The 13,154-nt window shown below is 33.9% G+C and overlaps 1 protein-coding gene across 2 annotated transcripts in view; it reads left to right on the top strand.

The window, feature by feature from the left end:
* ESF1 (ESF1 nucleolar pre-rRNA processing protein homolog) overlaps positions 1 to 13,154 on the top strand; it is a 63,836-nt gene that overhangs the window by 648 nt on the left and 50,034 nt on the right. For both annotated transcript variants that reach the window (XM_026002401.2, XM_026002402.2), the window contains exons 2-6: positions 958 to 1,639; positions 7,048 to 7,430; positions 8,122 to 8,235; positions 10,380 to 10,480; positions 12,115 to 12,267. In XM_026002401.2, the coding sequence (XP_025858186.2) occupies positions 958 to 1,639; positions 7,048 to 7,430; positions 8,122 to 8,235; positions 10,380 to 10,480; positions 12,115 to 12,267 (1,433 nt within the window). The remainder of the gene's footprint in view (positions 1 to 957; positions 1,640 to 7,047; positions 7,431 to 8,121; positions 8,236 to 10,379; positions 10,481 to 12,114; positions 12,268 to 13,154) is intronic.

Here is a 13,154-nt window from a genome sequence, read left to right as displayed (position 1 = left end):
CTTACTTTCTAAACAAAGCACTGCTACCCTGTTTGATCAGTTCCTTTTGTTCTTAATACTCCGTGACTTAACTCTGCAAAAATCAAGTCGAGATGCTAAATCGTTACTATTTTCAAGGGAATAGTACTGATCTCTCACACACAATCTAATATGTTTTGGGGAGAATCAGCCCATTTGGGCCTTACTCAGTTATAGAATAAGAAATGATAGAGAAAAGTGATGTTTATTATCTAGGGTGAAACTGGGCAGTCCCGGTGGCGCAGCGGTTTAGCGCCGCCTGCAGCCCGGGGCGCGATCCTGGAGACCTGGGATCGAGTCCCACGTCGGGCTTCTGCATGAAGCCTGCTTCTCCTTCCTCCTGTGTCTCTGCCTCTCTCTCTCGCTGTCTATCATAAATTTAAAAATCTTTTAAAAAAAAAAACTAGGGTGAAACTTTTTGAAGGATTGTCAGATTTAAAGGGGGAACTTTGTGAGCTGAATCTGAGTCAATTTGGATCTATTTAGTTAGGAGAGTAGCCTTGTAGAACGAAGAGTTGTTTATAGAGTACCGTGAAGTAAGGAGTAACACAGAGAATGGGACCAGAATGTGAAGAAACATAGGACCAACTGAGGCTTGGGAAACTTTTGATTACATTAGCTTTTAACTGGCCTCAGGTATAGGTATGCAAAAAGAAATGTAGAAGTTCTAAGTGAGTGCATTTGGCTAGTAAGCATTTGCCTCCCCTGTAAAGCCCTGGAATTCTGCCTGGATTTGTCTTAAATGTATTTCTCCAAATGCTCTATAATCAAAAGACTATATTTTAATAGTTTTTGCTTTTCTGCATGTGACTCAGTTGGGAAATGAAATTGAATGTGTTATCTTTATTTACATTTAAATTAGACCATATTGTGAATTAGTATTTATTTGTGAAGTATCTTTTTAACCCTTCGTTATGTAATATTTGTTTTATTTTTTAGTATTTGGTTTCTTCAAGCATTTGTTCAGTCAGACATTTAAAAATGGCATCCAAACAAGAAATAATGAGTGACCAGCGGTTTAGGAGGGTTACAAAAGACCCAAGATTTTGGGAAATGCCAGAAAAGGATCGAAAAGTCAAAATTGACAAGAGATTCCGAGCAATGTTTCATGACAAAAGGTTCAAGTTGGATTATGCTGTGGATAAAAGAGGACGTCTCATCAACCACAGCACTACAGAAGACTTGAAACGTTTTTATGACCTTTCAGATTCTGATTCTGATCTATCTGATGAAGATGATAACGCATTGAACCAAAAGAAAATGAAGAAGAAAAAACCCCTGACTAACAACAAAATAGAATCAAATCTAGTGGAGGAGAAAAAGAAAGAAACCAAGAAAATTAATCAAAAGGATTCTGGAGAGAAAAATGGTTTAGATAACTCTGACAGAATTCAGAAAATGAAAAAGTCATGCAAATCTAAGAAGGTAAATTCAAAAATAAGTCCTAAGAAAGACAGAGAAGAGTTTATACAAAAAGGTATAATAGAGGAAAAAAACATTGTTCGGCATAGTACAGACTCATGTCCCAAAGGAAAACTCAGCACAGGAGACTTGGGCCTCTCTGAAATTGGAAAATGTCCCAAGGTCAGGTACTCTGAGACAAGAAGACAAATGCAATCAGGTTGGTTGGAAAGAATTATGGATTCTTTGATATTATTTATTTTTATACAGTTTTTTTTTTTTTAAGGAGACATAATATTAGTATAATGGCAGTGATCAAATGCTTATTGAGTATAAGGTGTGAAAGAAAAAATACCGTATAATGATTATTTGGTGCTATAATGGCTAGGAGAGAAAAACTTGAGGCTAAACAATGATTGTGATTTGTGGTAGAGTTGGGTATTCATTCATACTTCATTCATTCAACTACTTTTAGCAACTAATATTTGGCAGGTAGAAGTAAGACTTGGTTGCCCATCTCGAGGCTACTGCTAGCTTATTTGATGCCTGTGCAAATTAGAAAAAGTTAAGCCCTTTTGCATACATAGAACTCCTAGAGCTCATAGTTTGGTAAGGTACAGCATCTTTGAGTGAAGCAGTAGGTTTATTCCCTCCTATTCCCAGACATAGCACTCCTGCAAGGTGCATATACCTTGTTGAGTGGAGTTTGACCTTGATTTCAGTCTTTCTTGACCATTTGCAGATCCTCTATTGCAAATAAATCCCTGCTGAACTCTACAGTAACACCAGCCTAAGGCAGCACTGTCCAATAAAAAATGTGTAGTTTTGAATTTTCTGGTTGACACCTTATAAAGTAAGAAAAACAGGTGAAATTAATTTTATTAACTTACGCATAGTACATCAACCGATTATTTCAATGTGTAATCAGCTTAAAGAATGTTAATGGCATAGTTTGTATTCTATTTTCATACTAATCTCAAGTATAAAATTTGAACAAGCCACATTACAAGTACTCAGTTGCTGCATGTGGCTGCTGGCTATATACTGGTTGTATACTGATCTAAAGTGGAAGAAATTAGATCTGTAATATAATAAATAATAGTAAGTGCTGTAAAAGATGTTTAGCAGAGGGCTATGGGAATTCAGAGGAAAAGATCACTCAAGATATGGTAACCAGAGAAAAATTCATAGGAGAAGTACCATAGGGCTTGGAAAAAGTAAATTGAGATACCAGAACTCTATATAGAAAGGACTTTTTGAGCAAAGATGTGCTTGGGTATGTTCAGAAGAGATCAGTAATTCCCGTTTGATTAGATAGTAAGGTCTCTGAAGGGGTAAGTGGAAAATACAACTAGAAATGGTTATTTGGAACTAAGAATCATCTGATTCTGGTTCATGCTTACTTGTTTACTGAGCTTATTAAAATTTTGTGTCACCTCCAGCAGCAAGAAATTTTGAGTGTTGGTGTTGCCAGTCATTTATGTTTTTAACTGAAAATTGATATTCAGATGAGCCAAAGGCTGGCCATAATTACAAGACCCAAGGAGGATAGGCATCAGGAAAAAGAGAGGACTTGAGAGGCTGAGATCACATTCAAAAGGTAGGAAGTATCAGGCAGTGGATGGAATTCTAGATAGCAGGGACTGGGAGGTCAGGGTGTGATCTCATTTCATTTGTAGTGGAACCAGGCAGCAAACTGAGGTATAGGGAGAATGGATAGGAGTTTGGTTACTAAAATTGGAGAATAATATCAGAATAGGACAGCAGCAAGTTTTGTATGGTGCTGAGTTTATGAAGTAAGTTAGTCTAGCATCTTTTAAATTTCACTTGATTTAGGACACTGGATTAATGTAACATATCCTTATAATCCTTTGGGTTGATTTTAGAGAATCTTTTTGCATATTGTTTTTATTAAAATTTCTCAATAAGCTTGAGAAATTAGGGTAGATTAATCAGAAAACAAGGGTAAAGTGATTTACATGGGGATACACAGAGCTGGTCCTGCAGCTCAAGTCTTTGAATCTTTCCACCCCATCATGCTGCTTCCAGTAGTTTACATACAGTCTAGAAGGGCATTTATGTTTAAGTAGGGATTGGTGACTTCATATGTAAACATCTTTTGTTTATTATTCATCAGTTACCATTCTAGCAACTACTGTGGGCAGAGCTTTTTAATTGCTACAAGGTAAGGTGACATGAAGAGGTGCAGTTTAGTATCATGTGTCATTATAGAATGTTGATGCTGGCACTTGCCTCCCAGGAACTTGTTTTAGTAAATAGTTGGACATTTGTGCAAAGAAAGTGCATCATAGTATTGTTTTTAAAATTTAAAGAGTAGTATAAATCATTAGGGAATTGATTAAATAAATTGTGATATATCCAAACATGTTTATGATATATGAAATTTTAAAAATAAGTTACCAAATAGTATGAATGATATGACTAGCTACTTAAAAAAAAAAAATCAGTGGGTACATCATAGAAAACAAATTTAGGAAATTATGTAACAAAATAACCATCCAGTTATCTTTGAATGAAAAATTACTAGTCATTTTTATTTTCTTCATTAAACCATATTTTCTTAATTTTTTTGCAGTGAGCATTCATTACTTTTAACTTGGAGGGAGATAATAATGCATTTTTTAAAAGTAGCTCAGTAAGTAAAGTTACTACTAGAGTGGTACCATCTAGGAATGGAGATAATCTCCCATTATCTAGCATTGTACATGGTGGATTCTGGGCAAATAATGAATGAATACTCTGTACTTGATATTGTCAAAAATACTAAAATACTAGATCTTTTTAAGTCTTGAATGTATCTTTTTATTTTGTATTTAAATTCAATTTGCCAACATACAATACATCATTAGTTTCAGTTGTATATCAATTTATTATACAACTGAAAGTGTGGTATGTATATTGTTGTCATAAGAGAAAACGGCATATGTGAGATGATACTCAAACTTTTTTATGTTAATAGTTACGTACATCTTAGGGAAAAAAATGTAACCACTACCTCATATCTGTGACTTCAGAGATATTTAGAGCAAAGCTATTTTTTTTAACTTAAAATTCAGTTTAATGAAAAACATCAGTGAAATGCAAAAATCATTTAAATGGTATAATAATGACTGATGCTTGAGAAATATTGCAATATTAGATAAAGCTAAGTGTCCAAGGTATTATTTCTCAGTATATTGTTTAAAAGTGAATTCTGATGCTTGCCTCATAATAACTTTCTTTCACTATTATGGTGGCATTTTTCTTATCCCATATGCAGAACTCACAATAATGCCCCCCCCCCTTTTTTTTTTGGCTTTTTCACATCTACTGGCTAGTTATTTATTTTATTTATTTTTTTATTTTTTTATGATTCCCCACTCCCTTATGGCACTAAAATAAAAGCCCATTTCTTTTCTTCCTCACGGAACTCTTTTTCAGTTAGCCTCAGGTCAAATGGCATCTTCATGAAGATTTTTTTTTATTATAAATACCGCTGTATAGGCCAATTTTATTTATTTTTTTTTATTTTATTTTATTTTTTTTTTATTTTTTATGATAGTCACACAGAGAGAGAGAGAGGCAGAGACATAGGCAGACTCCATGCACCGGGAGCCCGACGTGGGATTCGATCCCGGGTCTCCAGGATCGCGCCCTGGGCCAAAGGCAGGCGCTAAACCGCTGCGCCACCCAGGGATCCCTGTATAGGCCAATTTTAGATGTTCCTTCTGTGTTACTTTAAAACATAGCTTCATAAATCAGTAAATAATTTCCTTTTGTTTGTGAACCCATCAAGAGCATGGGATCATGTTATAAGCCATATCCCTTTTCCCTTTCCTGAGCTCAATGCCTTTTACATAGTAGATAAGAAATATTTTGTCAATAAATACCTATTATAAGATTATAGGATCAGGGAAAAAACTAAGTTCAAATTTCATTCCAAGTGTTAAGCTTTTAAATTTTTTTAAATTCTGGGGATCCCTGGGTGGCTCAGCGGTTTGGCGCCTGCCTTTGGCCCAGGGCGTCATCCTGGAGTCCCGGGATCGAGTCCCGCGTCGGGCTCCCGGCATGGAGCATGCTTCTCCCTCCTCCTGTGTCTCTGCCTCTCTCTCTCTCTATGTCTATCATAAATAAATAAATCTTTAAAAAAATATTAGAAAATAAATAAATAAATTTTTTTTTAAATTTTGCAAGTAGAACCTGTAAATAGAAACGTAAGCTCCAACTTAAAGATGAATAAAATGTGTAAGATACTGTATGTCAACACATACACACCCACAATAGAATCGTATGATTGTTTTAGAAATAGAGAATGAGTTTTCAGAGTTATGAAAGCTAAAAAAATCCAATTTAAATAAAAATAGTCCCTTACTTTTCATATATTGCTAACTATAAGTTACTTACAAAGCTCAAAGTTAAGCAGAAAACTTATTATTTTGCTCTGCATAGGTGATCTCATCCTTATCATAACATTTCTTATTATTACACATGAATGAATGAAAAATTTTATCTCCACTGTGCAATTTTTCAGAGCTGTAAACTCATACAGCCAGCAGCCTTCTTGATATCTCCTCTTAATGATTCAAAGGCATTCAAATTCAACATATCAAAAACAACTCATGATCTACCTGTACCAAACAAGCAAACTGGTTCTTTTCCAACATCACATTTCTCTCTCTATCCAACTAGCTAGCTAGCTTTTCACGCCAAGAAGCTAGGACTCATCTTTGACATTTCTAAAACTTCTGTGTCCCATATCAAGCCCCTGTCACTAATTACTGTTGATTTTACCTCCTGACTCTGCAACTCTGAAGTGAATCCATCACTTCTTTCTGTCTCTGACAGTTTAGTGCTACCTGCATCTCTTGCTAGGAGTATTGTCCTGTACTTCTAATTCTCTAGTCGCATCTGCTTTTGACTCCTTCAGTCAATTTTCTATAGTGTAGTCAAGGTGATCTCATCGTCCCAATCTGATGATGTTCCTTTCTGAAAACAACAGAGGCTTCTCACTGCTTATATGACAAAGTCCAAGCCTCCTTCTTGGTTTTTGGAAAGTGTGGCCCCTACCTTACTCTTCACTTTAATTTCTTACTTGACTCCTGGCTATCTGCAATCTAGACATTCTTGCCAATTTTTCCTATTTTTAGATCTTTGCATTTGTGTTTTGGTTTTGGGTTTTTTTGGTGTTTGGAACATTTCTCTCTCTCATCTATTGGTCTAATCTTGAATACCTCCTCTTCATCCTTCAAATAACAATTCAGTTATACCTATTTAGAGAATCCTATTATATGTATTGATTTGATTGATTTTTTTGATATCTGTCCACATATCCTCTCGACTATTAAGTTCAGTGTAGGCATTGATAGCTTCTATTGCCAATGATTTTGTATTGAGCATCTAGCATACAGCAGGCACTCCATAATTGAGTGAATATGTGAATCTACTTGTATGATTGGGTAAATATCCAAATTTATGTTAAATAACTTAAGCATGAACTTTGCTGAATTTATGTTTTTTTAGGCTATTTTGTAGAAATTATGTTTTTACTGGATTTGAGTTCAAAATAAGTTGGATTCAATTTGTATTTACATTTTCTAAATATCTCCTTCTTCTAATCTTTTTTTACAGTGGTTCCACTATTAATGGCAAGAGAAAGCAATGATTATGAAAACTCAACAGATGGTGACATATTTGACAAAGATGCTCTGGAGGAAGATTCAGAAAGTGCAAGTGAAATAGATGATGAAGAATCTGAAGATGAAATTATAGACACTGGTAGAACTTCAGCTGATGATTATATTGATGGAAATGAAAGTGATGAGGAAGAAGATGAAGATGAGGATAGTGACAATGATGATGAAAGTGACAGTGGCCCTGATCTTGCGAGGGGTAAAGGAAATATAGAAACCAGTTCTGAAGATGAAGAAGATATGGCAGATTTACTGCCGGAGGACTCTGGTTTTGAGCATGCTTGGAGAGAATTAGATAAAGATGCTCCTCGAGCTGATGAGGTGAATTTTTGAATAAATAATATTATTTGTGAAGAGCATAGTAAAAGTAGCTTTTATGAATGGTAGAATTGATGTTATTAAATTGAGTGGGAAAAGTTTTATTGGTAAATAATACTCTTATGGTATTCTGATTAAAACTTTTTGATAAAAAAATAAATAAATAAAACTTTTTGATATTAAAAACAATTTTTGATATGGAATGAAGCTATATAAATTAGATGTCTGCCCAAGCAAATAGAGATTAACTAAAGAAATGTCACATGAAATTAAATGTCACATGAAATTTTTAGAAAATATGTTGTATCTGGTAGTTTACATTTCAGTTCCTACTGCACTATTAGAAATGCTATGGGGTAACATAATCAATCTCCAGACTCATATTTGGGTAGCAAAATAGCTTAACAAACTTTGTTGTTAAAAAATCTGATTATCATGTTCTGATGCAAGAGCTAAGAACCAAGTAAGAAAAAGTGCTTATCTATTGACAGTTTTACCATTGTGTGACTCAACCGAAGTTTTCTTTTACAGATAGAAACTGCTTAGATTAAAAAAAAAAAAAAAGAAAGAAACTGCTTAGATAAATACTATATTGATGATTTCAGAATTTGGGGGAAAGAAGACTTTTTTGTATATTTTGCAAGTGATGAGAATGATAAAGATTATGTTATATTTAATTTTTCTCATTTCTTAGGTTACACGTCGATTAGCAGTTTGCAATATGGACTGGGACAGATTAAAGGCGAAAGATTTGCTAGCTCTGTTCAATTCATTTAAACCTAAAGGAGGTGTTATATTTTCTGTAAAGGTGAGAATTGATTTCATTTTAAAATATTTCTAGACATTTTAAGTTTAATCTTTAAGTCATAGTTTTCTTTTTTAAGGAAAATAATCTGGGAGTTGTCCGGTACAGTTAGGCACAAAACTGGTATAATAAATATTATAATAAAGTTAAAAAGGAAGAGGTAAAATTATTGCTATTGATGGGTTATGTGATTATATGTATTTTAAAAACTTAAGTCAATTGAAAAGCTATTATAAAGCTCAAAGACAGAATAGATATTTTTTAATTATACTCTTCAATTCTTAACCAATTAAGAAAAAAATATGTATTTTTACTAGCAGCAGAAACGTAAGGTCCTTGGGAATTACCTTAAATATACATGATACATATGAAGTAAACTCTAACACTGGATAAATTTGAAAAAAATAAATGTTGAGATACCATTTTTCTGGAGAGCAAGCATAGTGATTAAGAATCTAGGCTTTGCAGTATGACAGACCTACATTTAAATATTGATTCTGATACATGCAATGTGATCTTGGGCATTTTATTAATCTTTTAAATATGTTCTGTCATCTGACAAGTGGATAGAACAATAGCATTTCCTAGGATAGTTGTAAGGATGAAATTAAAAGAAGCTCACACTATTTAGTACTGTGCCTGAAACAGCTCTAAATTATTGTTCTATTTAAATATTTAGATGTCAATTCTATAGTTTGTGTAGTTTTAATCATGATTTTAGTTCAAATCAAAGTAAAGAGAAAGGATACCAATAATCATCTGAAAGAATAAACAAGTGAGAATGACTAATAAATTTTTGGGAGAACATACCAGTATAAAAGGATTCACCCTGTCAGGTACAACATATAAACATTTTATATTGCTGCAAGTGTTAGCAAGTTTGGGTAAAAATGGAAGGACAAATTGATGTAATGAAATCACAAATGGTAGAGTTTATATTATAATTTAGACTAAACTAAGCTTGAATACCTGATAACAGGACACACCAATGAGTCTCTTTATAAAGAGTTTAGTTCAGATCTTTACCTCATCATAGTCCAAAATAAACTCCAGATGATAAAGTAAGAAAAAAATTAAAAATCAAACCACAGAAATGGAATAAAATAGTATTGTATTCTTGTTAAATCATGTGTCTCAGGAAATGGATAGCAGGAATTTCTCAACCTAGAAAAGAAAAAGAAACAGAATCAACAGATGTGACTACATATATATTTAAAAATTCCACATCAAAACCTATTATTGCCACTCAAATTAGTAAGAAAACTCAAAACCCCTATTTGATAAATTGCATATTGCAGAGAACTCAAAAAAGCAGGTATTAGTTAGCAAAAATATATTAAGCCCAGTATTATCAAAACAATACAAATTGGTACAATTATATTTTTTGGCTCTCAAAAGTAGCCAACATACAAAAATACCAAATCCCAATGAGGGTGAATCGTTTTTCTTTAACCAAGACCATCTAAATTGTATGTTAAGATTATTAATTCTTTCCTATTTATTTTTTTAAGGAATTTATTTATTTGTTTGTTTGTTTATGATAGACACAGAGAGGCAGAGACACAGACGGAGGGAGAAGCAGGCTCTCTGCAGGGAGCCCATTGCGGGACTCAATCCTGACCCCAGATCATGCCCTGAGCCAAGGGCAGACACTCAATCACTGAGCCACCCAGGCATCCCAGTTCTTTTCTATTTAAAAGTATTTCTTAAAAGAAAGCATTGGGAAAATGATATGACAAAAGCTAAAACAATTATTTTTCTTTATGTTTTATATACTTTAATCATTTTCATATATTTCATGTCAACTAGTCATTTTTCATATGTGTGTTTGTATTGAGTTTCGTGGACTCTTGCTTTTCTTAATTTTTCCTTTGGATCACAGGACCATCTTGTCCCAGTTGATGTATGCAGGAGATACTCTATTTTTGTTCTCAACCTCCTCTTCTGTTACTCTCCAGTCTAAATGACTATTTTTAAGGAGATTCCTCAGGATGTTTTAGCTTCCTATAATAGGTTTGGAAGTGAGTCATCCTTGCTGTTTTCATCGAATTCAGTTGTAACTCTTAAGAGTTCCTGACCTTGACAGGTCTGAATGTTATAAGAAAAGTGAAGTATAAATTACATTGATCTTATTTTTATGCATTTAGATATATCCTTCGGAGTTTGGAAAGGAGAGGATGAAAGAAGAACAAGTTCAAGGACCAGTAGAGTTATTAAGTATTCCTGAAGATGCCCCTGAAAAGGACTGGTATTAATCTGTTATAGAAAATAAGATGAAATCTCTCAAATTCATGTCACTAACTCAGAACTCTGGTCACTTTTTTTTTTTTTTTTCGAGTTCAAATTGCCAACATATAGCATAACACCCTGTACTCATCCCGCCAAGTGCCCCCCTCAGTGCCCATCACCCAGTCACCCCAACCCCCTGCCCCCTTCGCCTTCCACTACCCCTTGTTCATTTCCCAGAGTAGGTATCTCTCATATTTTGTCACCCTCACTGATATTTTCACTCATTTTCTCTCCTTTCCCTTTATTCCCTTTCACTAATTTTTATATTCCCCAAATGAATGAGACCATATAATGTTTGTCCTTTTCCGATTGACTTATTTCACTCAGCATAATACCCTCCAGGTCCCCCCATGTCGAAGCAAATAGTGGGTAGTTGTCATTTCTAATGGCTGAGTAATACTCCATTGTATACATAAACCACATCTTCTTTATCCATTCATCTTTTGATGGACACTGAGGCTCCTTCCACAGTTTGGCTATTGTGGACATTGCTGCTATAAACATTGGGATGCAGGTGTCCCAGCATTTCACTGCATCTGTATCTTTGGGATAAGTCCCCAGCAGTGCAATTGCTGGGTCATAGGGCAGATATATTTTTAACTCTTTGAGGAACCTCCACACAGTTTTTCCAGAGTGGCTGTAAAAACTCTGGTCACTTTAATGGGACTGAAGTTTATGCTGTGCCTGCTATTCATGGTTAAAATAGGTAGTAAAGCAGATTAAAGTCTGTCAGAAGTGGCACATTATTCCAACAACCATTTGTGTGTATATTCATAATTCTTTATTCACAAAAACAATTATGGAGTTTTGAAAAACATTTCATGATTAGACTGATTAAGGGTTCTCAGCCTCATTGCTCTGAATTAGTAAGTTTTGGGTTTTTTTTCCCTGAGATGTTGCTTTCCGTATAAGTGGCACTGATACCCTATTTGCCTTCAAAATGCGTAATTTTTTTAAATTTATGTATTAAATAAAAAACATAATTTTTATCATGATGGATAGAAAAAAATTTAAGGTAGCTTTTAAACCACTAGGTGGAGCTATATGTTCATGTAATAAAAATGCTGGTTAAATAAATTGGTGGCAGAACAGAGCCAATGAAGACCCTCAAAGAATATGTTGTAGTGAAATGAAATTAAACTTATAAAAATTTAGACTTGAGCATAATACATAAATCTGGAATAAACATTTTACAAAATCAGAAATTTCTTTCCCGAGAGCTAATGCTTTCTTAGCATATTTTGTAATATAGTGATTTTGTTCAGTTTTACTTCAGAGACTATATGTGGTAGGAAAACAAACCAAAAAAATTGACTATTCAAGAGCTAAAAATTATAAGTAGCATATGTAATTCTTATATTCTCCTTTTCTAGATTCAAATTTCAATCGAAATAACTAGTTGTGCTTTGTCAAAATAATAAATTGAGCTTAAATATTTAATGCCCATACAAGTAGAATCATGAAGGAAAGATGGATTGGGATGAAGGCCAGGTTGTAATATATTATTCTTGAAATAATTACATTTGTTTTTTAAAGGAAGATAGGTATTTGTGTTCCCATATTGGTAAGCTTAATGAGCTTTCTACCTTTTAGGACTTCTAGAGAAAAATTGAGGGATTATCAGTTCAAACGACTCAGGTACTACTATGCAGTAGTAGACTGTGATTCTCCTGAAACAGCTGGTAAAATTTATGAAGATTGTGATGGCCTTGAATTCGAAAGTAGTTGTTCATTCATAGATTTGAGGTATGTGTCTTACCAATTTTATCTTGTGGCATAATATGCTTGTAAGAAATAAAATATTAGTAGTATTTTCTGTTGTTTCATATTGCACAAGAAGATTTTTTGCTTTAGGTGAACTCCATCTTATGGAACATCACTCAACAAAGAAAACTATAATGAAAAAATGCAAAAGTATTATGTATGAGTCACCCCACTTTTAAATCCTGAAATTCAAATATATTGGCTATGTTTTTAAGGTAATTGGTTATATGTAGTAATATTTTTTTGCAACCTCTTTTAGAATTAGGACCCAGGTGAATTAACTTTAAAAAAAGGCGTTGAGGTGGGGGCAAAAGAATTTGCTAATAAACTGGTACCTGTAATCCTGTGCTTTCTAATATAGTAGTTACTAGTCATATCTGGCTAATTAAATTTTTTTTTAATTTTAAATTCATCCATTTGCTTCATCACTAGACCTATTTCAAGTACTTACCGGCCATATGTTGGGTAGAGCAGATACAGAACATTGCTGTCATTACAGAAGGTTCCATTGGACAGTGCTGGTCTAAATGCTCAGTGAATGGATGGTGTAGCTGACATTGTCTTCAGACTTGAGCATTATTTTCACCATGTGCACAGATTTCAATGGCCCCAAGCTAAAAAGCCTTAGATGGTTGCTTATGTCAGTTCTGAGGGAATGAGGAGCTGAACTTCTATAGCATTTTGTTATTAGCTTAGTGCTTTTGAACCCAATAAACCATTCTACTATGACACTGTGAATGGAAATCAGTTCTTTTTGTATCCAAGTTTGTGAGAAGCTTTGTTCTCAAAATGAAATATTTCCAAAAAAAATTCACCATATTGTACTGTCTGGCTTTCATATTTGAAAGGCATGCCAACGGGAAGAAAAA

This window comes from Vulpes vulpes, chromosome 14 (genome assembly GCF_048418805.1).
Source record: "Vulpes vulpes isolate BD-2025 chromosome 14, VulVul3, whole genome shotgun sequence".
Classification (NCBI taxonomy): Eukaryota; Metazoa; Chordata; class Mammalia; order Carnivora; family Canidae; genus Vulpes; species Vulpes vulpes.
This window is presented reverse-complemented; position numbering and strand designations above follow the sequence as displayed.